This window comes from Amblyomma americanum, chromosome 1 (assembly GCF_052857255.1).
Source record: "Amblyomma americanum isolate KBUSLIRL-KWMA chromosome 1, ASM5285725v1, whole genome shotgun sequence".
Classification (NCBI taxonomy): domain Eukaryota; kingdom Metazoa; phylum Arthropoda; class Arachnida; order Ixodida; family Ixodidae; genus Amblyomma; species Amblyomma americanum.
This window is the reverse complement of record NC_135497.1, coordinates 21,908,744-21,935,715: the sequence shown is the minus strand read 5'-3', so window position 1 is coordinate 21,935,715 and position 26,972 is coordinate 21,908,744. Positions and strand designations below refer to the sequence as shown.

At 44.9% G+C, this 26,972-nt stretch overlaps 3 protein-coding genes across 3 annotated transcripts; 2 read left to right on the top strand and 1 right to left on the bottom strand.

Moving 5' to 3' along the window:
• The first annotated feature begins 5,074 nt into the window (after positions 1-5,074).
• Positions 5,075-5,984, top strand: LOC144121199 (uncharacterized). The gene is made up of 2 exons (XM_077654313.1): positions 5,075-5,189; positions 5,594-5,984. Exons 1-2 carry the CDS (start codon positions 5,131-5,133, stop codon positions 5,982-5,984), a joined length of 450 nt encoding a protein of 149 aa, XP_077510439.1. The 5' UTR covers positions 5,075-5,130.
• Positions 5,985-6,487: 503 nt separating this feature from the next.
• On the bottom strand, positions 6,488-19,417 carry LOC144121151 (uncharacterized). Its single transcript, XM_077654188.1, has 8 exons — positions 18,698-19,417; positions 18,143-18,357; positions 13,685-13,759; positions 13,477-13,605; positions 11,974-12,099; positions 9,282-9,511; positions 7,392-7,551; positions 6,488-6,903 (listed from the first exon to the last, which is right to left on the bottom strand). The coding sequence occupies exons 2-8, from the start codon at positions 18,354-18,356 to the stop codon at positions 6,488-6,490; spliced, it is 1,350 nt and encodes a 449-aa protein (XP_077510314.1). The 5' UTR covers position 18,357; positions 18,698-19,417.
• Positions 19,418-21,550: 2,133 nt separating this feature from the next.
• Positions 21,551-24,103, top strand: LOC144110940 (uncharacterized). Its single transcript, XM_077644015.1, has one exon. The coding sequence runs from the start codon at positions 21,698-21,700 to the stop codon at positions 23,495-23,497; it is 1,800 nt and encodes a 599-aa protein (XP_077500141.1). The 5' UTR covers positions 21,551-21,697; the 3' UTR covers positions 23,498-24,103.
• The last annotated feature ends 2,869 nt before the right edge of the window (positions 24,104-26,972 follow it).

The window sequence follows — 26,972 nt, the reverse complement described above, 5'->3', positions numbered from 1 at the left end:
CTCTCTTCCTGACGAGTGGAAAATGGCTAATGTAGTTCCTATACAGAAGCGTGGCTCAAAAAATATTGTCGCTAATTACAGGCCTATCTCCCTAACTTGTATTTGTTGCAAGTTAATGGAGCACATCATTTACAGTTCCGTGTTGAAACACCTCGAAAGCAATAAATTCCTCACCGACTCCCAACATGGTTTCAGATCTGGCCGCTCATGCATAACCCAATTAACCGAATTCAGTCATGACGTTTTCTCTGCTTTCGACAGCCGCGAGCATGTAACTTTGCATTTTTAGACTTTAAAAAGGCCTTCGAGACAGTTTCCCATGTCCTGTTACTTCATAAGCTATCGTTTCTTGGCATACAAAGCACATTGTTGCAATGGATTAAAGATTGATTACCTGCGCCGCCGCGGTGGCTTAGTGGTTATGGACGCTCGGCTGCCGGCCCGAGAGACGCGGGCTCGATCCCGGCCGCGGCGGTCGAATTTCGATGGAGGCAAAATTCTAGAGGCCCGTATACTGTGCGATCTCAGTGCACGTTAAAAACACCATGGGATGGAAATTTCAGGAGCCCTTCACTACGGCGTCTCTCTTAGCCTGAGTCGCTTTTGGACGCTAAAACCCCATAAACTCAACGAAACTAAATATTACCTCCAAGGGCGCAAGCAACGCCTCTTGGTAAATGGGTACTTCTCAAACATTGCAGTGGTCACTTCTGGTGTCCCGCAGGGATCTGTGTTCGGGCCTTTACTGTACTTAATATATGTCAATGACATAGTGGAAAGTCTGACTTGCCAGGTGAGGCTATACGCGGACGACTGTGTTTTGAATCGTTCTATTAAAGCACCATGTGACTCAGATAATCTTCAGCAAATCTTGGACCGCATTCAACTATGGTGCGATAAATGGAAGATGTGTTTGAGTACTGCAAAATTTTACTGTATTTCTTTTACGCGCAGGCGCACTCCAATTTTTTCTCACTACCTTTTAAACAACGAACCTTTAACTAAAATAACCGATTATAAATATCTTGGTGTTTATTTTTCTGCTGACCTGACTTGGACAAAACAAACCGAATATATATCGTCAAAGGCAGCAACAATATTGAACTTCTTAAAGAGGAATTTCCGAGAAGCACCTCAGAAGGTTCTGAAAATTTTGTATTTGACAAAGATCAGACCTATTATGAAGTACGCCTGCGCAGTCTGAGACTCTCTAATCGGGATCTATTGCGCTATGCTGGAGTGTGTACAGAATCATGCTGCACGATTTGTCACAAACAAATATAGCCTTAATGTCCGTAGTAGCTGCATCAAGCAGGGGCTGAACTGGGACTCACTGGAAAAGCTCCGTTTGCGAATAAAGTTAGAACTTCTCTACCGGATTTACTGTAATAAAACTGCCATTAACTCTAAAACTTATTTGCTCCCACTACATTTTGTATCCCGAAGATGCCGCCACGAATGGAAGATACGGGAAATGACGTGTCGTACTGATGCCTATCAATATTCTATCAATAAATGGAACAAGCTGCCTCACTCTGTGATCCAATGCCAGACCGAGTCAAAATTTCGTGCAATGTTGTCGACCTCTAATGTGGTTTATGTACTTGGAAACTCTTTCCCGCTCTTCATATTTCGCTTTCTCCATTTCCATACTTTCACTGATGTGATTTCACATTGGCGATCCTTTTCGTTTTACAAAACTTTTTTTGTACCAGAGGTTGAGCCCATGCCGCATGCTGTAAGAAGTATCTTTGAAAATTTTATGTTTATATCCCCCCCGCAATTATGCCTTCACGGCGCTGCAGGAAATGTGAATAAATAAAAAAGTAAACACTGTATTCTTCATTCTGGACGTTTAGTATTTATTTATTATTTACATATACTGTTGTCTCGCAGAGCGAGACAATACAGAAGTAGACACATATACAATTATCAGGATACAGCAATTATTGAGCAAAGAAAAGAAAAAGAAAACAAACATGGGCACATAACAGATTGGGTGGAAAAAATTACACATTGATGGCTGCGGACATTTTACAGCGAAAGCTTTACTGGCCACGAACTTGAGATTTCGCCGTGGCGGTACTCTGAGGAGGCACATGACGGCACAACGTGCGCCTCACCGCGAAAATTTCTCTCTCTCGCTCCCTAGTCAATACTGCGCATGCGCCACTAGTAGCACCGAGCCACAAGGATTCCGCCACTGCGCAGCGCCGGGCCTTTCCTCAAAATCCAACTTTGAATTTTCAGTTTTCTCTTTCTTCTTTCACTCCCTCCATTATCTTTTCCTTTACGGCTCGGTTCGGGTGTCCACCGAGATATGTGAGGCGGTTAACGTTCAATATCCTTTCCTCAAAAACCAAACAAAACAAGTGAGCCGACGGCGTTCATAGAGTTCATTGGCGTTGACAACTTTGCAAAGGCCGTTAATATTCACGAAAGTGAAGGCGCACAAGGGGCTCCGTCGGTCAGTGGAGACCTCAATCTCGTTTTCATGTACGCGGCGTTGGTGTCCAACTGCAAACGCCTGCTCTGATTGCGTTCCACACACTGGATAGGCAGCGCGCCCTCCCTTCCACTCTGGAAGGTGGCATGCAGTTAATGGTTCATCGCGAGGGATCGATCACCAAATGGACGCTGCAGTCTAGCTATTGCTGCAGTGCCGCATGTTAGCCACAACGCTGTCAGCGCTAATGCATTCAGGCCACATCTCTTTCTCTCGCCACCGCAAGATGTATCAAAGCATGAATGAGGCGTCCGCATATCCAGGGAGCCAGTTATGCGCCCTTCCTTTCCTCAAAGCCATCCCGTCTAGAACATTGTCAACTCCAACGCCAATGAACACAGTGAACGCCGACATCTTTCGCTTTGTATACTCTGGATTAGCTGAGCTAATCCACAATAATTTTTTTACAGCACTGTGGTGGCTCTTTCCTTCTTTGCAGTCTCCTTTCAATCGTTCCCTTATGGTGCGACGGAGGGGTCCACCGAGGAAGCTGCATTCGTTTTCCCAAAACCAATTTTCTCAGAAGCCGCTGGCGCCCTCGGCCCGAGGTGCCAACAACTGCTGCTAACCATGAAGAGCTCGAAAATTACCGCCCTTTGGAGCAATAGAGCAATCAATCAACCAATCATCGAAGAAGAGAACATAGAATGCGCTAGAGTCACTAAGGGTACGCCAGGGTGCCTAGATGTAGAAGCGTAGCAGACTGGGCGAGTTGGTGTTCCATGGTAACAATACAATTTCAAACAGCGCTAGACAACAGGACCAGTCTCCTCCTCTTTCTGGTCCTGTTGTCTTGCGCTGTTTGAAATTGTATTGTTACCATGGTTTCGAAGAAGTGATCGCTGACTGCAGTGCCAATTCATTCTGTTCGACCTGACGGCCCACTGTATTGCACTGTGGGAGACTGACCCCCGTATTCTTAAACAGACCTCCACTTGAAATTTCACTCGAGTTGCTCCTCGAAGCAGGTTTCGTGCTTCTTAAACCCTCCTCCACTCCTACCGGCCCTCGAACGGAGGAACTCCTCCACGCTTTCCTCCAAAATCTCGAGGTGGCGCTGTTGCTACCTTGAACGCCTCCTCGGCCGAAGCGTCCCCCCTCAACAGTGTCAAGATGGCTGCCGGCTCGCTCGCCGAGTTCGCCGAACATGTGCTACGTGTGGACGAACTGTTTCACGATGGCGCCGACGATAGCGAAGCTGCAGTTGTGCCACGGCGGGCTTTGCGGGATAGAATAAACCCGCTGGAGCATTTCAGCGATGGGGAGTTTTTATCCCGGTACCGGTTTACGAAGGACACCGTGCGAGAGCTCCTGAAGTGCCTGCCCATGGAAGAAAGCGTCAGCAATCGCGGTCACCCGCTGCCACCGATGCTTCAGCTGGCCGTTGCGCTGCGATTTTATGGAAGTGGAACATTCCAAGTCGTCACCGGTGACTTGATAAATGTTTCGCAACCGACGGTGTGCCGTGCAGTGGAACGAATATCAACGCTGATCGCGGCACATCTGTTCCCGCGAACTGTGAAGTTCCCTGCTACAGCGGCCGAGTTCCAAGCGGATACGACGGCCTTCTACCGCCTTGGCCGTTTCCCTGGGGTGACTGGGTGCATAGACTGCACCCACATCCGAATCAAGTCTCCTGGCGGTCAACTCGGAGAAGCATTCCGCAACCGAAAAGGTTACTTTTCGATCAATGTGCAGGTGAGCCCATTTTTCTTTTTGCAAAATTTTATCGCGATCTAGGTGACATTATATCATATTAACGCGTGTTGATATTTAGAACAAACATAAGGGCCGCTTTCCTTCACATTGCCCATTATAGCTGTCGTCTTATTCAAATAATGTTCATGTAAACATTGAGCAAAAAAAGATAATCGATCTCTTGCAGTGCTTTGAACCTGCAGTGCATCACTTTTCAAGATTGGAGGGTCTGGTTCAATTATTGTTTCTAAGTATACGCAAACTCCTTTTATGTTCAAAGAGACTTGTGCTATCAATTTATCAGTGATGGAGGTATATTTTTGTACAATATTTTAGTTATGCCTCAATATTTTGGCTTGCGCACTTCTGTATCCACTAATAAATTTGTTCTCTATTTCTTAGCTAACATTGTATATGTAGGAGGAGTCATTTGTTTTTCACGTTGCTTGTTTTACATTTCTTTCTGCCTGCACCCTTCTGAAATGCCTGCATGACCTTGAGGGTAAAAATTAATAAATACCATGTATGTTACCTAGCGTTCCTGTTACATGAAGCACCAAATTTTCACTTGCATGGCAAGCAAACAATTTGCGCCGTTTTAATGAATGTGCTAATTTTTCTGGCTCTTGTTGCTTGTAAAACATAGAACCTAAGCTATATAAATAGATATTAATTGCTGAAGAGTACAGTGATTTGACATGTAGCCACAAAAATTTATATTCATTTCCTGAGAATATCTTCATGACAGAGACATAATATTTTATCCTCAGGCAATAACGGGGCCAAGACTGGAATTTTACGACTTGGTCGTCGGCTGGCCTGGATCAGTCCATGACAGCAGAATTTTTGATAACAGCTGTGCACGAGTCCTCTACGAGACGAAGAGAGTTCCCGGGTTGCTACTGGGAGACGCAGGTTATCCCTGCATGTCATTTTTAATGACACCTCTGGCAGATGCCAACCCACCAAATACCCCAGAGGGCAGGTAAGTACAAGAGGGAACTTATACACCATAGTTTCTTTGATTGAAGGCAACACAAATGTACGAATGTCATCTCCTTTTGCTGCTGTTCTGCTCTGTAAACTCTTTACATCAAAGAGTGGATCCTCCATTTTTTTTGTTACCGAAACACTTAATTTTCCCATGCTTTTCCCATTTTTCTAATCAAATGCAACACAAATTCAACATTCAGACTTAATACATTTGCCACCGGTTGACGGACAAAGCCCCTGAAGATGACTTAATACTTCCCGAGGCGTGCAAATGTAATTAAAGCTTCATTAGTAGCTGCAATGGGGCCACTGAGAATGTAATGCGCAGACTGCTGTGCTCTTCAGTTTAGCACAGCTATACAAGTTTTTACTTCAAACTGCTCGTCTTTCACGCAGGTATCAGGCGGCCCACATCAAAACCCGAAACAGTGTGGAGAGGGCTTTTGGAGTTTGGAAGCGCCGCTTTCCATGCTTAGATATGGGCCTCCAAAACCGCCCTGAGCGCTCAGCAGTTATCATAACTGCCTGCGGCGCCCTTCACAACCTCGCCGTTCTACGGAAGGACCCGGAGCCACCTGCTGTGGCCCTCCCCGTTATTCAGCAGCCACGGCCCAGCGTGCAACCCCAGCAGCTCCATGTGCCACCGCAGCCTTCTGCCAACACAGTGAATGGCTCTCATGTTCGGGTGGGGCTTATAGCCAGCCCAAGCAGCACGCCAATATCGGGCCACCGTTGGCATATCATTGGCGAAAATTGGCGCGAATATCGGCCCTTCATTGGCATTTAGGCAAATCGCAACTCTTTCCAAGCATGGCCCAACATTCCCGCCAAGATTGGGCCGATGTTCAGCCAATCTGAATGCCAAGAATGGCCCAAACATCACTGCCAATATAGGGCCCAATATGGCTCCAGTATGGCCGAATAGTGGCTCCAATATGGCCGAATAGTGGCTCCAATATGGCCGAATAGTGGCCCCAATATGGCCGAATAGTGGCCTTTCGGATACCGGCATATCTTGGCTACCTCGAGGCATTTCCATTATTTTCCGAGACCAGTGCAGAATTATCGCATGCATTTAGAGGTCCCGTCCGTGGCTTTCAATACCGTGCGACTTCTAGCTGTATATATATGCAATTGGTTCGAACTCCCATTAAAATTTCAAAACTGCATGCAGTATTTTCATTGCATATGTATTTTGATTTGCAAACAATATTTCATGCACATTTTTTACTTAATGTCCAGCAGCTACCAAATGAAACAAGCAAACAGGAATTTCAGAAAAATGTTTTTTTATTTCTCATGTGCCCGTGGGGCAATAACCCATGTGGCAAGGGTGCTATGTGGGGTGGCTGGGCGTGACGAGGAGGCTGTGGGGGGGGCAGGGGAAGGGGCAGAGCTTGGGTGGAGGGTGGCTGGGCGTGAGGAGGAGGCTGTGGGGGGGGCAGAGCTTGGGTGGACCCCTGAGGGGGACAGGATGGCCATGCCTGGAGGGGTTGCAGGGCAGGAGGCTGACGGCGCGCCTGGGCAGGGTGCTGACCCAGCACAGGGGTTAGCAGGTGGCGCTTGAGCGTGAGACTCAGGAGGCTCTAAAGCTTGGGCATAGCGCCTCTTTCGGCCGCCCCCTCGGTCGCACGCACCGGGCAGCCACCTGCCAATAAAACCCTGTGCTGCCAGGATGTCGACACCCTGCCTCTCGCAGATGGCATCTGTGCAAGGTGAGTGTGCATTAAGACCAAGAAATGCAACTTTTAAAACGATACACTTCCTGCAAGCATATGGAAATCCAAGTTCATGATTTGACACAGAAAAACCACACGTTACTGACACACAAGGTATCCCAACAAACAACACAAGTACTGTACAGTAGTGAAATGCAAAAAAAAATGAGCTATCATGAAGGCACTGCAGTCAACGTCAAAGTGGCCATTGCAGGGAAGTTCATGACAACGGATTACAATATGACAAATGGAAATGATTGGTTTGATTGAGGGCATCTGCTGCTTCTTTATGGAGTTTTATGACTAAGACCCCCAAACTAATCACATAAACACAGCAACAGAATATTCATCAGCTGTTATAAAAAATTACAGTAAGATACAGCAAGAAAATAGCTTGGAAAAACTTGTACATGTTTAAAAGCAGGAATCTCAATATTTCTAAATTAAAAGCTACAGCAATTCAAAATCAGGTATACCTGTTGCCACCCTGCACAGCTTTGTGCCAACGAATGGCCGTTTTCCTTTCCTCCCCCGCAGGCTGAATAGTCTCTGTACAGCCACCCCCATCACAGCACCCATGACATTCGCCGCCACCTCCTTTAAATTGTTTCCGCCTAGGCGGAGAAGCTGCTTCTTCTGAAAGGAAAAATTTGCAGTTGCCCAACGGTTATTTCACATGAAAAATCACATTCTATAACCACTTAACTTGTAGAACGCAATAGCAAAGACAACGGTGTGACTTCGAAAGTAATCGTAGTATACCTGCTACAACACAGCAGCAATTATAGTGTTTTTTTTACACCTCATGTGAAACACTTCTTACATTTTGACCACCGTAACAGCATCAAGAAGTTCAATATTAAATTGTTTAGCACTCGTAAGGGAATACTCCACGGTGATTCATGTCTTATGCATCACTACAGGGAAAATATGCAACTAAAATTAGCATCTATGGTTCTTGAAACTGTCCTGGTTGGAGTGGAGTACTGCACTTCAATTAATGAAAGGCATAAAAAGCAATAGCCAGGCAAAAGACTGATCAAAGCTGTCTCCTTAATTGGAAAACAACGAATAATGTAAAAAATTAGCTCCGAAACAGCACTCCCAGTCAATCGTCTCAAACCAATAATTAAAATAATTTGTGTGCCACCTTAACTCAGCCAAACTTTGTGAACAAAATACATACCAAAAAATAGACTTAACATTACACTACACTAGCTTCATGAGGCTCAATACTTTGATGGAATGTGCCACAAATAGTATAGTAGAGCATAACATAGTCCTGTGATTAAATAAATCAAGACAGCCTTAAAATATCTCTTGAAAGCATTGTTAGCAGCACAGATACAGTACTCTGTAATTCAAACTTCAAGGTAACAGAGATTTTCGTCTGAATCATCAGAGTTGCACCCTCATATATCCAAGCAGGTAAACCTTGCCTTAGTACCCCATCAGTATCAGTGAAGAACTTGCTCATGTGGCCAAGAATGTGCTATATGTCAATGACAGCATATAATTACTAATCAAAATGTTAATTACTCTTGTGAATTCTCGCCCTGTTTCCTTCGCACCTTTTCCATCAGCTGAAATTGTGCTATATACCCCGATACAGCTGTGCTGTCCGTGTTAATTTCTTTCCTTTGTACCATCTTGTGTGCTTTGTTGCAGAGGTCATGAACCCTATAGTTGATGCTTTTAAACGAATATGCCATGTGAACTACAAGCACTGAACTAGTAGGAAGCTAATGACAACAGGCCTGACCTACCACTAGCTGCCGTGAAAGCGGCAATGGGGATTAATTGCATAGTGCCTGCAGTCCGCTTATAGCCAAGGATCTTGATAAGGAGCACACGGCTGCGCTTGGGAGCTTATAAAGTGCATTAAATAGGGTCTATTTTGAAGAAACGTTCAATCCGATTTTAGAAGGAACAGAAACAATGCATTCCTTTCGAATGTAGAAGAAGCAAAAACAATTAAGGCACTTATTTCGAATAAAAAAGAAACAAATGTTAATTCTGTACGAGAGTTTGGATTTTTCACTGTAATACAGGAATTAGACTTAGTATAAAGTAATCTATGCAACTGTCATGTTCGGTATAAGTGGACGCGACTGTTTCTGGAATTTTCAGTTGTAATAAAACAGACTATTAACAATGTCACAGTAACCCTACTATGTGCGGACTTTTCAAAATTCATCCATTCCCACTATATTAGCTGAAAACTTATACAAGAACAGCATGATTATGGCTTAGGCATGGCAAGCATCTACTTCTGGGGCTCAGATTTTTCAATAAATATCTCAACTATATACATTAAGCACCCAACAGACTACTGTAATAAAACATTGAATGAAAAATTAAATTACCAGGGCAGCTGCTACTCTGTCATCTCTGACAGCAGCTTCTGCCGCCTCAAAATCTTCAATACTGAAGGCTGGCAGCTGAGGGCACAGTGGCGGGAGGGAGCTCACAGGAGGAGACGGCGACCGTGTCCTCGGCTCTTGCCGAGCTTGCTCCAGCCGGCTCACCCTCTGCAGGATTTCCCGCTGCTGCTGCCGTATTTCTAGCAGCAGCCGCAGCACCTTGAGCATTGTCGCTGAAACGAGCAAGGTTTCCAGTGAGGGCAGGCTTTCACAGCAGATGTATATATTTACACCTCAAGGACGCAATATGAGCAATATACTGCATTTACACGCTTGCAAGTCGACCTATTGTTTTCAAATTTGAAAATCCGAAATGCGGGTGTTGGCTTGCAATCGAAAATCAGAGCATGGCACCATAAATAAAGGGGAGACAAACTAGCATCAGGGATGATGCGGTAAATGAAATTTTATGTTTGCTCCACAGCTCTGCCCAGAATTTTCTGCATGGTTCTTGAGAACGATTTTTCGTTTTCCTTTCTACTTTTAGCTGTATGCTCAGCACTCTTGGGAGTGTTGATAGTTGATGAAAGGGGCACTGTTCCAATTGCAGTGGAACTGCCACTCAGAACAGCAACGCTTGCAGGGAGTGCCGGTACCTGATGAAAACCTAAAAACAGCGCCATAAATACAGACTAGAAGATGGGCGAGCGCTGTTTTTGGTTCTTCACTGATGCACCAGCTCACTCTGTTGTTGGTTCTTCTGCAGCTGACAAAAGAGCTGATGCCACGCACACAGTTTCTCTGTGGCTGTTTGATGCATGTAATGTCTCCTGGCTACATATTTTACCAGTTTGTAATGCGGTGCTTCATCAATTGTGCTCAGGGCCAAGTAATGGCGCGTTCACACTTGGTGGACATTCGGCAGAGAGAACGAGCGGAATCTGCTGCCGCGGCAGAGATTGCGCCGAAATACCAAGCGGTAAGCCTGATCGGTCCAGGACCGAATTCTGTGCCCGGAAAAAAATCCGCCGAATCCCGTCAGCCAATAGGAAGGAGAGTACGAAGTTCGGCAACAAACATGGCGACGCCCTTCGGTGCGGGACGCCTCGTTTGGGACTGAATTCGTCGCTGTTACTGCCTGTTTGAGCGCGTTCAATGCCCATAAAAGCGCCAGCGCTCTTTCGCTTTGTCTCATCTCACCCATAAAAAAAGTGTGAGTGATAAATGTGTTCTTTTTTTATTTTAGGTGACGATCCTTTCCTTTTTTAAAAAGGCTTGAGAGTAACCACCAGATGGCGCCACTAGGCTAATCTTATGTATTTAAAAGCGACAATGCTAGAAATGGCGTAACGTCTGGCAAAATAGCTGCATTTAGCGTAAGTAAGCGTGCATACAGTTATTGTACGTAGACAGCATGGATTAACCTCTTGCCATATCTGTGTACGCCTTGAGCAGACGACACACAGACGATGAGCGCAGACGAGGTGGTTGGGAAGTGTGAACGATGCAGCTTTTTCGGTGGCAGAGGATTTCGCTTGCCCTCTCCGCCGAGTGTCCAAGAGTGAATGCCCCTTAAGCATTCGGTGCTTCTTCACGAATATGTTCAAGATGGCTGTCATCCTTCAGAGAACAACTGCGCACCTGGCCGCAAGTTTGACATATCAGGACGGGTAATGCAAATGTGGTGGATGCCTCGAGGGAACATATTTGTGGCTGTTCTACACGATGTCATGGTGAGGTTGTTTGTGAAGTGCGAGATTCTGCAGGATGATGAACTGCTGTGGAAGATTTCACTGGACGTCAGAACAATTAACACCCTGTGGGACTGCAGCATCGATGATGGTAATGTAAACCAACACTGGGCGTCAACATGCTCTGCATTAAGCTACTAAATTGCCATTGATTCCACCACAAGGCACAGCTGCTCTATCCCTTGCAGATCTATATATCAAAAATGCACCATGCACTGACAATGCCTTAGTTAAAAATAGCTGCTCTGAATACTGTTCCTTCTATGTACCACCAGTTTTCTATTCAGCTTGGTTGCCATTTTGATTGCCGTCACATCATGGCAAGGATGGAAACAGCCATAAGTGTATTCTTCCATTGTGACAACAGCTGCCAGTGGTAGTGAGAAAGCACAGCAGGCTGGGCACATAAAAAATATATGCACAAAAACTAGAGAAACTGTATAGAGTACAGTGACCACTTTGCAGTCCTGAGCCACAATCTGTAATGTTTGTTTTATTTCTATTGGTCCGTCTTTAAAAGGTTGTGGCTTTCTAGTGGCATAGGCCAAGGGAAACAACAATAACAGAACCAAAACCACAATCCAGAACCAAAAAAAGAAATTAAAGGAAACAAACTGCTACTCGCCGGGAAAACACACTGCAACTAGTTAGTAGGAATGAGATAGAGCTGTGGAAGTGTCAAGTAGCAAATTTTATCACCGCTTAGGTTCAGTACTTCTATTAAGAATTACTTGCAGCAGGCATATTTATACAAACAGTGGTCATTTTCAAAGCACACGTTTTGAAATATCCACCAACTAGGCCTCCTTTAAGGCAAAACAGAACTTCTACCAAGGCCTGTTTAGGCTCATACTTCAAAAAAATAGATTCTCATCCTATCCTCTCACTGCATTCTCGTCTTTTCAGGCTCTTCATATACAAGTAAAGAAAGCGAAAAGCCTTACGATCGCTAGTTGCTTCCTCCACATCCTCAAGGTCACCTGCAGTGGAGGCCGAACCAGCCGGGCAGCCCGCAGTGCAATTTGCACCAGCTGGTGTGGCCGCCTCCATTGAGTGGCTGCTAAGCAGGGCTGAAGTTGGACACGAACATGAAGCATTAGTGTTGATGCAGGAAGAACGGAAAAATTACTCAGTATAAAACAGGTAATGCTACACAGATAATGCCAAAATGCTACATCAGCACTTCTGCTGAAAGGATACATATATATACACCGTAACTGCCTCGTACAGAATTAGCATTAAGCATTTATGAGCTCCCATTCATTAAGACCATGCTTGTTCAGGGTGTCATCTCATTCTACCAGATTTAGTAATTTAAACTGCTCCTTTATTCTGGCGGACCCTCAAAAACACAAAAAGCCTTAACGAAGCTGTATGCTGCCCCAGCTGGTATCATGCTGCAAATTTGACAGCACAAGAACAACTTGAATGAGAGAACCGCAGAGTTGAGTTGCATGCTACAGGTGGGATTAGCCTTGCTTATTCTGCTGGCAATTGATTACATTCTGATGAATTACAATTTTAAAATTCTCTCCTGCCTTTGGCAGTTACATTGTGCAAGTCAATGCTGACTATGACTTCAAAGGTGGGCTGTTAATGAAAAATGTTTATAAACCCAGTTGTGAGCAGCGTTTGTCCCATCCAGTCCTCTTGTCCCTGTCTTCTGTGCACTTTTAAATTTTCAGTACAAAAACTATATTCTACCTTCCATCCTTTGCTTGAAAACAATGAAATGCTAAACTTCATGACTCAATTTTTACAGTACCTCACTACAATTGCTCTTCTCGGCAAACCTATCGTTGCAATGTTTTTTTAGGTGCCTTTTAAAATTGCCAGTCTCGCCAATGTAGACACTGTCACATTCGGAACACGGGACGCCGTAAACAACGCCCGGGTACATTTTTCTCAGAAAGAACGTCTGACATCAATCACCGCATGCTTCGGTCTTCTGAGGGTACAGCGCATGCCTACACAGGTGTGACTGGTGATTTTAAAGGCACCAAAAAGAACATTGTAACAACGATAAAAACCAAGAAGTGATCTCTAAAGCTACCACCTAACACTGTATCAACTGGCCATGACATCGTCTAAGGATAGGGCACACGTGTTGACAACTGAAAGAATCTGTTCCGTTGCCTTCACCTCAAATTGTTCTTCAGCCCTTGAAAATAACTTCTCCCTCTTGAAAGGTTTTCAAGGACTCGCATGGACTCTGTGGTAAAGGGGTTTTTGCTATGCAGGAAAGCAGACTTAATGCAGTTTTGCAACAGGGTCTTAATTGAGCTCAAATTCATGAGTCACCCATATGCATTTTTTGCGATCAATAAAAAGCAGGCACGGCTAGAGGGTGGGTGTCCCCCCTTTCTCCTATGTGATATTACCATAAATTCACTAAGCCATAACTGAAACAATGCAAATCTAAAGGCTAAACACAGATAAAGGCTTACAGGGTGGTGATATCAGCCGGGGTGGCGATGGCAGCTGGGGTGGTGGCGACGGGAGCCGGGGTGGTGGCGACGGGAGCCGGGGTGGTGGCGATGGCAGCCGGACGTCAGGCCCATCCGGACCTTCATTGCCTAAAACAGAAAAATGCGTGCATATTTTGAATATGCATTAATTTTACTAATGTTTAAAAATTTAGGATTTTCCACTTACCAGAAATTGCAGAGCTTTCCACTGCAGAGCTCATCTCATATTTCTTAGCTTTTTTCTCTGCATTCTTGTATGATCCTGCAAAAGGTTAGAGATCAAACACCCAACTCAAGTGCAGTCCACACTAAAATTGCTGCTTCACATGAAAATAAGGCAAACATTTAATGCAACAATTCCTGGATATTACTTTTAATGCAATAATTCCTGGCTATTGCAAACACAAACACTTTACAGTAGGCATCTTGAAGCAGCCTGTGGGCTATGAAAGGAAATGTAGGGAAGGGATGTAGATTATCATGTGACCTTGGTGGCCAAGCACACAGCCTCTGTGGTAGCATCGGTGGCCTTTGCTGCATATGTGGTTTATTTCCTGCTAGGCTGGAAGGTGGTAAACGATAATGCAACTATATTGAATTATGAAACCAGCCAGGCACCAAAATTCTAGAATACAGACCTTATAAGTTTTTCCTGTGATTAGCTTCTAGCTTGCGCTGAAAGAACTTTTAACAACGGACTACTTTGTCGTGGAGGCATTCTGTGCAGTGGCCCTGAATGTGGGCAGTTTCACTGCGGTACCGTCGATGCCAAGAGGCACTGCTTATACAGGGTGGCCAGTTTTTCTAGCACAATAGCCCCACCATCCTTCAACAAATCTGTAGTTACCGCGTCCTACGCAGCTGCTTTCCCCTTTTTCATAGCTTCTAAAGCTTTCTTAACCTCGGTCTTCGTTACTGGCAGAACGTTTGATTGCTCTTCTCTACTGCCAATCTCATTGTCCTCACTACTCTGAATAATGTATAGGTCAGTATAGAACTGCTCTGCTACTCTGACAAACATGTCCATATTAGTAATGACATTGCCCCCTTAATTGTCCCTAAGCGCCTATATATCTGATCTCTGCCTACGCCTAATCTTCTTGTCACTGCTTCCAGGCTGCCACAGTTCTTTAAGAATGCTCGATTTTCTCCATATTATACTTCCTTATGTCGTATACTTTACGCCTGTTGATCAGCTTTGATAGCTCTGCCAGTTCTATCTTGTCTGTTGGGTTGGAGGCTTTCACACTTTCTCATGTCTTAATCAAATCTTTCATCTGCTTGGATAGTTTACTGGTAAAGAACTTCTTCCCTGCACTCCTCCCCCTGAACTACTTCTTCACTGCACTCGGTAATATCTCTGAAATTTTATTGTTCACTGCGTCTACACTGAGGTTGTCTTCCTCGGTTAAAGCTGAATATGTGTTCTGTAGCGAAATCCTGAATTATTCTACCTCCCCTCTTACCGCTAATTTGTTGATGGACTTCTTTACTAGTCTTTTCCGTTCCCTCTTCAAGTCCAGACTAATTTGAGACCTTACCAATCTGTGGTCACTGCATCACACCTTTCTGATTACTTCCACATGCTGCACAATGCCAGGGTTAGAACACAGTTTGAAGTCAATTTTATTTTTAGTCTCCTCGTTAGGGCTTTTCGATGTCCACTTTCGGCTCTTCCGTTTTCTGAAGAAAGTATTCATGATTCTCAAGTTATTGCGTTCAGCGAACTCAATACCTACCTTCTGCTATTCCTAGTGCCAATGCCATATTCATATACTGCCTGGTCTCCAGCCTGCTTTTTGCCAACATTGGCACTGAAGCCTCCCATTAGTACAGAATACTGCATTTTTACTTTCCCCATTGCCAATTCTACATTTCACAGAAGCTTTCCACTGCCTGGTCATTATGACTACATGCAGGCGATTAGGCCTGTGGGAAGGCAGCTAGCCGTTCTCATGTGGGCTCTGCAAGAAACAGGCAAGCGTTGGCAAGGCTGACATATTCAGTTGATCTACTTAAATTAGGGCATGAGGCAGGCACTTGTGTGTGTTGAAAGCTCCCGCAACGCACACTGGTGACACACTAAGCTATCTGTGTATAAAAGACAAAATCTGTGTTAATTTTTTGTAAGGCTTTTAATGACTGATCACCAACCACGTGCAGTAATTTTGGTTTCAAAGCTGCCCCTGTCTTGTGTGCCCAATGCTTTTGCTTACTTAAAACTAACAGGTACATGCGCATGCATCGACTGACACCACAGCTTGTTGGTGCGCACTTTCAAATGATGCGGTAGACATCAGTGTATACACAGATCACTGCGTATTATTCGCCTAAAACCGCTAAATAATTTATACAGTTGACTCCCGATATTTTTAAGCCGCTTAATTGGAATTTCCAGTTAATTAGAAGTGAAGCATATTTTGGTCCCGTCAGTTTAGCATATAACCCTACAGAAGAAATCACTCGATAATTGAACATTATTATATAGACTGGGTTCCTGATAACTGCACTGTCATGGTGCAGCAAATGTTGCAATGCAGAGAGACATCCTCCTGTTTGTATGATTTCTCTGTGCTGCTTGCTGGCAGCAGAAAAATTTCATAATGATATCAGCAGCTCTTCTATCTCATTACTTTCAAGCAATTCGTGGAACAGCGTTACAAATATATATTGTCACAGCAAAAGTGATGCAAGAAAGTACCAGTGGAGCCTTCAAGTGACAAAGCAAACCACCCGATTCTGTACACCTATCTTTCTTCGACTAGTTCACAGTGCCACTGCAATGTGGAGTCAAATTTCATGCACATTAGCAAAACATTGTAGTAGATAAGCTTGTTAGCATGAAATCCATTTGCAACAAAGGTCGATGACTGCCATAAAAATGGAACGGCTAAAACAGACATTTTGGGGTTTCCTTCGTTACAGCAAGGTTCAACTGAATATTTTTAAACATCAGCAATTATTCGCCAATTATAAGGCTCTGATTTCCAAATTCAAGAGCGCACACTGCCGCTCTTGAAGGCCTTCGAAATCACCACCAAGTTTCGTGCTGCTTCACTGTCTCAATACATTATACATGGCCCGCATGTCGCATTCAGTGCCCATCGGTTGCCAGGCGGCCATGCTGTGCTGAACCACTGCCAGACTGCCTCTAGCTTACCGCTGCCTCTGTTTGCTCACACAGAGTTGATTCCCGTCCATCCGCAGCTTCACTATGGTTTTGTGCATTATCCTCAGTGGCTCCAATCATAGCGACAGGTACAGGCACAAGAAGAAGCAGACTAGCATGAACTTAGCACAAGAACTCCAAGATCCCAGAGCACAAAGAGCTGCAGGTTGTGGCTGGCTCGGACTAAGCAAGACAATTTGGACCCCAAGAGTCTCAATTTACAAGAGTACAGAGTGCACTTTGTGACAGATAAGAGGTTTGGGTCGTGAACTTAATGTCTGCAAAGCTATGGTGAGCAAGGACTACACCCTGAAGAAGTGAATGTTTTTGTTTCGAGTGAAGCCATCTGACTTGTTTGACAACCCAAACACAGACTGGGCCCTGCGTCACTGCATATACCTTGGCTACAGCACTAGGCAAAGTGGTTCATCACCACGGCCACAGCCAGCAACAACGGCAGAAAGGACAGCATGCTGAGGCCGAGCTTTAGGTATCGTAGACTCGTTGCAGACAGGATCCTCGACCAGCAGCTCGTGAAATATTTTTGTACCTCCAATGATTTGAGGTTTCCATTCTTTCTAATGTCACAAAGCTGGAAGAGTAAACTAGATAGTTCACGATCCCTGTGGGTCACTTCAGACCACATCATCATCTATCATTGCATCGTAACCCGGCCACACTATGTATGCATGCATATTGTCGCACATTTCCACCTTTTTTGTGCAGCGCACATGCACCGATCCAGCAAGTTCAAAGTAATAGCCTGCATTGAATAGCCAATTCCCCTGTGGAGGCAGCATCACGCCTGAAAGGATAAGGAAATAATCCAAAGCATCTAAGGAGCAGTCAGGCCACGCAAGGCGGACGGTCTGGGATCGAGTGGTTTGGCGGCATGGCCGCCAGCGCTTGATAGGAGCAGAAGTCACGTCACGAGCAAGCCATATATTGACTCAATTGCTGCTGCAGCTAACTGTGCAGCAACTAGTGTTCATCTCCTGAGTCGTAGACAATTGGTTTGAAAGTCATTGAAATGCCCATGTGATAGAGATATCTTTTCAATCACGAGCGATAAACTTGGACAAGAACAAAGCACAGTCAGTCCTAAATGTTTTCAAACCTGTAGAGTCCAGTGACCTGGAAAACTGGATATCACCATAAAACAAGGCATTGCAGTGTTTGAGATCACATGCGAATTTGGACTGGCAATCGCTTTTGATGCAGATGAAGCAATGATATCAGCTCACAAATCCATGTGTGCATCATTCATTAGCCTCCGAGTTTTGAAAAGATTAGTCACTTGACAGGCTAGCAAAAGGCGCCCGTGTGCTGTGAAGTGTTGGCGCACGTTAAAGCCGGTTAAAAAATCCGGGACCCTCCAATACAGCGCCCGTCACAGCCCATGCGTCGCTTCGGGATGCTAGACACCACAATTCACAATTGCACACATAGCGTTATCCCGGCAATAAAACCACTTACTGCATGTTGTGACGACAGCGACTGGGCAGCGGAACCACTCGCACCCTGGGGCGGATGGGTCCGCCTCCTCTCGAGCGAGGCGGATTACCTCCGCGGCTCGCCTTTTCGGCCAGTGGCAATGCTGCCAGTCGTGGGACAGCCACCCGACAGGGACGACAGCCAAGCTGTCGTCCTCCATCGGGAACTTCACTACCGCAAACGGTTTTGGTGGCATGCTGCAAGGAGTAAAGCGATGCAAACAAAGATTAGTGCGTAAACTGATTTTTCACAAGCTCGCTCGCCCTATTCTCATGTTCCTCTCGCACGAAGGTCACGCGACACATCTCAGAAGCAATACAACGCAGCGTTAAGAAAATAAGTGCATGAAAAAGGCATACAATTGAAGGTGCACATGTCGGTCCGAACCCATGTGGCAAGCTAGCCTCCAACATGACTATAAAATAGTACAATTACAGAACAGGGCAACAAATGACGCCTCTCCCCTTATTGCTACTCATGACAGTAGGCTCACGAGGAAACAAAAGAAGCTACTAACAAAAAAGCGTAAATACTTACGCAAGTGGCGGGCTTGAAGATCACGGGAAAACACGATGTATACACAGCGACGACCGAACAAAGAAAGAGATGGCATCCGTCGGAGCGGTCGGACGGGCAGCAAGGGTTGCCAGATAGCTCCAAGCACAGGTAGCCAAGCTGGCCTCCGTAGTAGCCCAAATAAAGCCAAAAAACTTTGTTTTTGCATGGAAAACTCCTTAGCCATATTAAACTATTTTTCGCAAGTATATCTACATAATACTATTAGAAGTAGCGCAAGGCTTGCCTGCAAGCGAGTTCATGATTAAGCAAATGTGGTGTTTATCATAAACGTCGTGTTTTATTTTTTTCTCAAAGCATAGCAGTATCGGGAAAATAACAACACGCAAAAAACATCGCACAATAAACTCACTCAGTAATGATATGCATTCAGCAATGCATATAGGTACAGCTCACGACATTTTCACTAAACACAATAAAATAAATACACTACAATAAATTCCAAGACAAACTCTAGTACAGAGGTTGCGGCTAGACAAGATATAGCACAATAGACGGAAGTAGTCTAGAGAGGGATCTCAGGCATCGTGACCTGATTCGAAGGGGAAAAGTTTGGCCCATACATGGTCAGTGACCTTCAAATTCATCAGTATCATGCCTGACCATGGAGACGAACTTTCGTCGAGCCCTAGCATATATGTGTTCCCATTGATGTCTGAGCTGGCATTATCTTTGTTGTCCCTACCGTCATCAAACGCAGCTACCGAACAAATGTTCAGCCAGGTCTCGTTCACTATAAAACCTACCTGCGAAATAGAATGTAGATCTATAACAAGACTTTGCAAGCGCTCCTCCATGTACGTGAAGTTTGGTATGGCCGGGAATGGAGGCTGCTAGGATTTTAAACCGGCCAAGAATTTTTGTCCCGTCTCAGCCCTAAGACTTAGCTGAGCATTTGTTTGACGGCTGCGTTTGATGACGGCAGTGACAACAAAGAGAGTGCCAGCTCAGACATCAATGGGAAAGTCCGTCTGGAGGCATGATATACTGATGAATTTGAAAGTCACTGACCATGTCCAGGTTACGATAGACGTTTCTGAACCCATACGTACGGCTCATCATCTCGACATGCGCGGTCATGTGACCTTCAACTTCATCAGCGGGAACGTCTATCGGCTTTCCAACATTTTTTGCATTTATCACGCAGAACCGGGTATTGTCTGACAGATCGTCAACTTTCGTTTGAGCACGCGATTGTCAGATTCGATTGCATAAATTGACTTTGTTGCTACGAAATCACCGAATGGACAATAGACAAAACCGATGGAGTTCGGGTCGGCGCCGGTCACTCAGAAGCTTTAGGTTCGCAGTAATGCCTCTTCAGCTCACATTTAATGCAGGAAAAAAAAGAAGAAACGCTGCGGCACCTATCCAGCAGGAAACGTTTGTCAGAGATGCTGATCAGGGGAAGATATTTCGGGGCTGTCTAGAAAAAACCCTACCGTATGCCCTGAAATGTAACATATGTGCTGCTCCCATTCGGTGTTGTCGTTCTGCTTAGCTGCACGCAACTCAGCGTTTTCGCAAAAGAATTGGCGTAGTTACCGTACGGTAGAGCTAAAGCTCGCCGGGCAGGGGCCGGGGTCTTCCACCGAAGCCCTTGTTCATTCGCTCAAATTAATTTCACCGATTACAAATCCAACAAAAGGCAAATTTTGATCATCGGTGTATATTTCCATATGTATTCTTTCTGCGTAGCAGCGTTCTCTACTTTTCAATGCACCGATTAAAGCGGCCTTCCAGTATAGCCAATTTATTCACAATTAATCGCAAGGCAGGTGCTATGCTGAGCCAACTTGACGCACACAAGCCGTTAGGTGTATGCGGGAAGATAAGATGTCTAGCACGGCCGCCATCACCTCGGACTATATTACGAATAATCAGCGGCGTCACATGAGGCCGGCGTACGTTTCTCCGTACTCATGCTGCCGTTTTGGAGTACCTGTGCTTCATTTGAAAGCCTGACGTAAAGGATTCTAGTACATTATATGAAAAGCAGTCAATGTGGGGGTAGCCCACGCACTTTAGGACCACGCTAGAACCACGCATTTTGTGCCTTGAGTTTTGTGTAAAGGCTGTTGGGCTGATGCCCCGTCTGTCCCGAGGCCCACACAATATTTCACGACAAGTTTTCTACCAGCTATCAGCGCTTAAATAGAGAAAATAGCCTCGATCTGCATCGATCACTGGCACAAAGCCGAGAAAGGCTGTAAACAAATCACAAAAAAATATAAATTACAGACAGTGACTAGATTTGCTCCGGCAACTACAGTAGAGTGTAGCTCTCACTGGAGTGGATGGATGAGCGAGTCAAGGAGGCTATATGACCTGAACAGTTATTAGCGAGTGGTGGTAAATATGGAGGTGCGGCACGACCGTATTTTAGACGCATTCTACTAAGACGTGCCGCTGCGGCCACTTATTTTCTCCGTGAATTAAAAATAAAAACAACTCAACTATTTTTTTTATTTACTAAAGATAGTGACCTAATATAATACCGAATAATTCGCAACCGGAGGTCTTTTTTATGCACAGTGTTAACGCCTTTTTGTGATGTTTGTGCTTTTGTGCGCTGCGAGTATCTTCATTGTTAGGCCTCTTTTCGTTTTTAACTGTAGCTCTGAGCGGTTAGGTTTGTTGATTGTTCGTCACTCTGATCTTTAGCGCTCCGTCATGAGCATGGAGACGGAGGTCATGAGCAAGTGGCGGAGGTACCGTATCATCGAAAAAGAGTACAGGGAACTTTTAGGAGAGCTCGGTATCCGACGGCCACCGTCTACGCATCTGAATTCCTCCGGAAGCAAGAGAACGGGCGGCGAAGCGGCCTTGGACGTCGTCAGCGCCCCTCCACTCCCGCTACCGTCCGGAGCAAGCAAACGGCCGAATAGCGAAGCCTACGCAAGCGGCGCTTGCGCTAGTGGCAGCGGACGAGCTACTTCGTCGCTACCTGCAGACCCGTCGATGCCATCTGTTCAGAGCGAGCTCAACGAGCAGGCTTATGTGTCCGAGAGTTGCGCTGAAAGCCTTTCTAGCGAGCATACCGCTACCTCGTGCGACTCAAGCGATGAGACCTCGTCCACGAACAGCCTTACTGCTGAGAACGTGGAAATGGGCCAGCCTCGTGAGGAGTCTCCTGAGCTTTGTTATCGCCATCTCTCGACAGCGCAGGAGTTAGCTAGCATAGCTAGCAAGCACAATTTGACGCACGCCTGCATCAACGATTTGCTGGACTTCTGCCGTCGGCGTGGGATTGTAGAGCTCCCGAAAGATGCAAGGACCATCATGCAGACGGAGCGGAAAGCTAATTTAGAACACGGCGACTCGTTTGTGCATTTTGGCCTTGCTGAGGGAATTCAGCATGCTGTTGGCCAAGGACCAGCGCCTGAGAATGTCGAGCTGCACGCAAATATTGATGGGCTGCCTCTGCATAGGAGTAGCCAGACTGCACTCTGGCCAATTCTGTGCAGAGTAATTAACATCAAGAAATCTGAACCATTTATGGTCAGTGCGTACTGCGGTGCAGGGAAACCTCCGTGCCTCCAGGAATACCTCAGGCCTTTCATTGATGAAGTGCGCAACCTTAGTTGCAACGGACGGATGGTGAAAGGGGTGCACGTCAATGTGTGCTTAAAAGCCGTGATCTGTGACGCTCCAGCAAGGAGTTTCGTGAAGGCAATCACTGGCCACACAGGCTATCATGCCTGTGAACGTTGCAGCCAAAAAGGGCACTATCTGGAAAACAGGATGACTTTCCCTGACCTGCATGCACCACAGCGAACAGACTCCTCTTTTCGTTCGCAAGAGGATCGGCGCCATCACACTGGTGTTTCACCATTTACATCTCTGAACGTAGATATGGTGAAATGCTTTCCTACAGAGTATATGCATTTAGTCTGTTTGGGGGTTATGCGGCGGCTCCTTAGGAATTGGATATGCAAGGGGCACGCTGCCAGGCTGAGCCGGGCTGACAGGAGTGCACTCAACGACAAGCTGCGAGAAGCAGCAACTGCATTTCCAAAGTACTTTCAGAGGAAACCAAGGGGCACCGAAGAACTCGACAGATGGAAGGCCACAGAGTTCAGGACTGTTTTACTATACCTGGGGCCTGTTCTCCTGAAATCCATCCTGCCTGATGAGCTTTATAAGCATTTTTTATATTTGCATGTATCTGTTAGGGTACTTGCCTCTCCTCAGCATCACAGAGACCTCAACCAGTTTGCTCACGACCTGCTGCGGTACTTTGTGCAAGAATTTGGCAGACTGTACGGACAAAAACAACTCGTGTACAATGTGCACACCCTTGCACACTTGGCAGAGCAATGCCTGGAGCATGGCACTGTCGATGAGTTCAGTGCATTTCCATTTGAAAGTTACCTAGGAAAGGTAAAGAAGAGACTGCGGACGACAAATAAGCCTCTGGCGCAACTCAGCCGACGAATGTCAGAGGTGAGGGCGTGCACACCGCTCTCTACAGGACAAGTGGGTGGTGACGTGAAAGTCGGTGACTGCTTTCTGGTGGATAACTGCGCTGTAGTCATTGTTGATCTCCTGGGGGGCAATGCCAAAGCTGGCATCTTGCCAAATGGCAGAGAGTTTTTTAGAGTCCCAATTGACTCTTCAAGGATGGACGTGCGTCGCTACAGTGCTCTTGGTCAAGAAACCAAAATCTGGCCCATTTCGTACATCAAGAATAAAGTTCGATGTATAAAGCTTCAGTACAAGAGGGGGCATGTCGTTTTCCCTTTGCTTCACCTTCAGTGAGGCTTTACATTTCTGTGGTGCCTGAAGGATTATGTGCCTCTATTAAGATAGCTGCAGATTGCAGCATCTTGCTTGAAGTGTTAATTGGTGCTGAAGACAGCAACTTCTACATCACCATCCTTTGCATGGTTTGGATTTGGTTGTATGGGGCTTAACATCCCATAGCGACTCAGGCTATGACAGACGCCATAGTTGAGGGGTCCAGAAATTTCGACCGCCATGCAGTTCTTTAACATGCACTGACATCGCACTGTACAAAGGCCTCTATAGTATTCAATGCTCATCAAAATGTGACTGCTGCAGCCCGGATGGAATCTGAATCTTTCAAGTCGGCAGCCAAGCACCATAACCACTGAGCCACCGTTGCATACTAGATCTGCATTGAAGCACTTGGAATTTCATCTTTTGGGGAACATCAACTTTGAAGCTATAATGGCCCTCTTCAGGGCCACCCAAATTTACTGGCAGGATCGTTGCTGCGCCTCCAGAAACTCCAGAACCCTCTTGTTCCCGTGAGCGCCTGCCTGTTTAATGAGTAGTAACAGTCAATCAGCATTATATAATCGTGTCATTCATGCTCCTGTTATTACCCCTATTTATGTAACCCCCCCCCCCCCTCACACAATACTCCATGCTTGGAGCCTGTGAGGCAACGTGAATAAATAAATAATAAATAAATAAATAAAAAGTATACTCTCAACTTGTTAGTATATAACAGACTGCAGAGTAGTGGGCAAAGAAAGATATTGAGAATGCAAGGCTGAATTAACACGCATTTATGTTAAATGTTAGGTAAGACTAGTGCATGCAGCTTAACTGCTTGTAAGTGATGCATTACTGACATGATTACAAAAAAGATAATATGGAAATTTAACTTGACAAACCTAGAGTTCAAACATCATAGGAGAGAAGGGATGCTCACTCACCTCTGGAAGCCACTTCATGGCACGGAAAGTTGTTGCATCGAATAATAAGTTTGAAATGACCTGCTTCTAAGCAGTGCACCACTTCTTAGTGTCCACCAGCAAAAACGGATTTCTGTCACTATGTAGTGAAGTGGCATCTGCTGTGATAAGCGCCCTTAATTGTTTGTGTCCCCTGCAGCTCTTTTCTCATGCCACCTAATTTCGGGCTGCTAAGATGAGCCTATAAAACTGCACACTTAACTTTCGTAAATGCAGTTTCACCCATGTTGTAAATATGCTGAGGATGAAGTGCATCCACACTTGGCACAAGCCACACCAGAAAGTAGATCTGTTTCTAGGAAGGAGCTCCCTTCAAACACTTGTTTCAATGCAGTCTTTGAATTACGTCACTTAATTAGCACGAGACACATCATATTTTCAGCACTTTAATTTACCATGACTATATATTGCTTTAAAAAGAAATTGAATAATCTAGCTGTGTAACCATATATATGTCTGCTCATGACATGAGGCTTGGGCTATTTATACTGAATAAAAGTACCATACAGCATCAGGTTTGTAGCAAAAAATTCGAAGCTGCTGCTACTTTAAGGGATGCCAAGGACAAATCTGATGGATTACTGCTGTCTGAAAACAAAAAAGATACTTACACATCATAACGCTTTAAAAGGGAAGTTGCAAAAATTTAGATACATTTGCTGTCATCATTAGAGATTTTTGCAAGAAAAGTGTAGTTAAAAAAGACGGGTTCTTTCACTGGATCTGTGGTGATGCGCCATTCAATTATAAATGGTAGTTAGCAGTTTTTTTTGCTATTGTTATGAATTGAGAGAGGACAAAAATTTAAAATTATGATTTTATCTGCAAGAACTAACAACACAGAAAGCAAGAGCCTTGGAATCGATTATAAGAAAGCAATAGGTTGAAGTCATATCCTCCATGCCCCTTTAAAGCTGGTGCTTCTGCCGTACGTGTTGTTTTCATTTCGCCAAAAGGAGGCACACAGAGGTGCCATATTCTTCTTTGTCCTTAATGACTGAACTGGATCCACCGTTTGTGGGCATAAAAGGGGCCAAGTGTGTTTCCAGTCCAGCCCTTTACATGCATTTTATGCAGTGGTAAACTGGCTGCATGGTGGCTGGTCGACAATTAATGGTTTGTTAGTTGTCAAACTCCTGGCAATAGTCTTATAAGCCTGAGAATAATTTCCATTTACACTTATAGCTTGATTAGAGTTGCAGTCTAGGCAAGTTGGTAGACAATCACACTTCTTCGAAACATGAAAAAAAAAACTTGCACATAAAGCCTACTCACAGTTAACTGGTTATTGCAACGAGAAACTTGGTGAAGAAGGAACCGAGTATGTGAAACACTTGGCTTTGCAGCCAAGCATTACAAAAAAAGATAAATACATAAGAATAGAAGAAAAGTTACTTTGATCTCACTCGCTTAATGCATGAGCAGTCAAGGAATTTCTGAATCTGAGAGTGCAGTGGGAATTAAGGGGCTTTTATGCTTGTGCTGCCTCCTTTTGAGACATGAAATGCCTTAGCTCTTTCATGAACTTTGTTTGTGCTTAAAGATGAGTTATTGTTCCTGAGAGCACTCGCATAGCAATTTTTCATTCATCAAATTTTTTCTGGGCTCATTAATCCTAGGGTTGAAAGATCAGGCTTTTAGGTTTCTTCTTTGATAGCATTTTTGCTGCAGTAAAAACTGAGAGTGCACTTCCTTCTGCATACAGGTATGCCTATACCGTCATTTTTTTCACACTGCAAAAAGTTAGAGAGCTCATTGTGTATTTTCTACCATTTATCTTGAGAACGCAGGAAATGGCTATGTGTTGTTGGAGTTAATGTGGTAGTGTAACTTGCTTTTACACCACAATTTCTTGGTCGTGAGATGATCGACGGTCCTATGGACACCCGTTCAGGTTATTGAGATTACTTGAACTATTGCAACAGGAAACGATAGGTTATGCTACTAGCTCATGTCATTAATAATACATATTGTTTTGCTTTCTCCTTGATCTTTTTATCCCCTCACCCCTTTCCCCGGCCCCTGGTTAACCTATCTTCCTTTCCTCCTCCTCGTCCTCCTCGATTTGCTTTGCATATTTGTTGTAGTTCTTTTCCAGAAAATTGAAAACTTCAGGGGTACGTTTCTTTATTCAAACATGTGCAGCCTTCATACCTGCCTAACACGTACCATCCCGATCTAATTTAGGCGCTGGTCATTGAAAAAAACAAAAACAGTACCAGCATCCCACTACAACAACAATCCATTTATTATTTGATTATGTTCCAATGATTGCAACATTCCATGAACGAGAATTTAGTAAAGAGAAGAGGGGCACAAAAGACAAGCCAAAATAAGACTGAAGAAAAGTTTGTGGACATGCAATTCTAGCCTGCCAAGAGCAAGTGCAAATAGTAGCTGGCCTTTGCCATGATGTATATCTATAGGGTCACCTCGCTCTGTAAAGTTTAGCACATTCTGAAGTAGGCTTGGGTTGACTATTTAATTAAGGATGTTTGAATGAAGGATCT

Coding starts and splice junctions, on each gene's coding strand:
- LOC144110940 (XM_077644015.1), top strand. CDS start 21,698: ATGCCATCTGTTCAGAGCGAGCTCAACGAGCAGGCTTATGTGTCCGAG.
- LOC144121151 (XM_077654188.1), bottom strand. CDS start 18,356: ATGCCACCAAAACCGTTTGCGGTAGTGAAGTTCCCGATGGAGGACGAC. Junction 13,606..13,684: donor GGAAAGCTCTGCAATTTCTG/GTAAGTGGAAAA, acceptor TTTCTGTTTTAG/GCAATGAAGGTCCGGATGGG. Junction 6,904..7,391: donor GCTGTGCAGGGTGGCAACAG/GTATACCTGATT, acceptor CACCTTGCACAG/ATGCCATCTGCGAGAGGCAG.
- LOC144121199 (XM_077654313.1), top strand. CDS start 5,131: ATGTCATTTTTAATGACACCTCTGGCAGATGCCAACCCACCAAATACC. Junction 5,190..5,593: donor CCAAATACCCCAGAGGGCAG/GTAAGTACAAGA, acceptor TCTTTCACGCAG/GTATCAGGCGGCCCACATCA.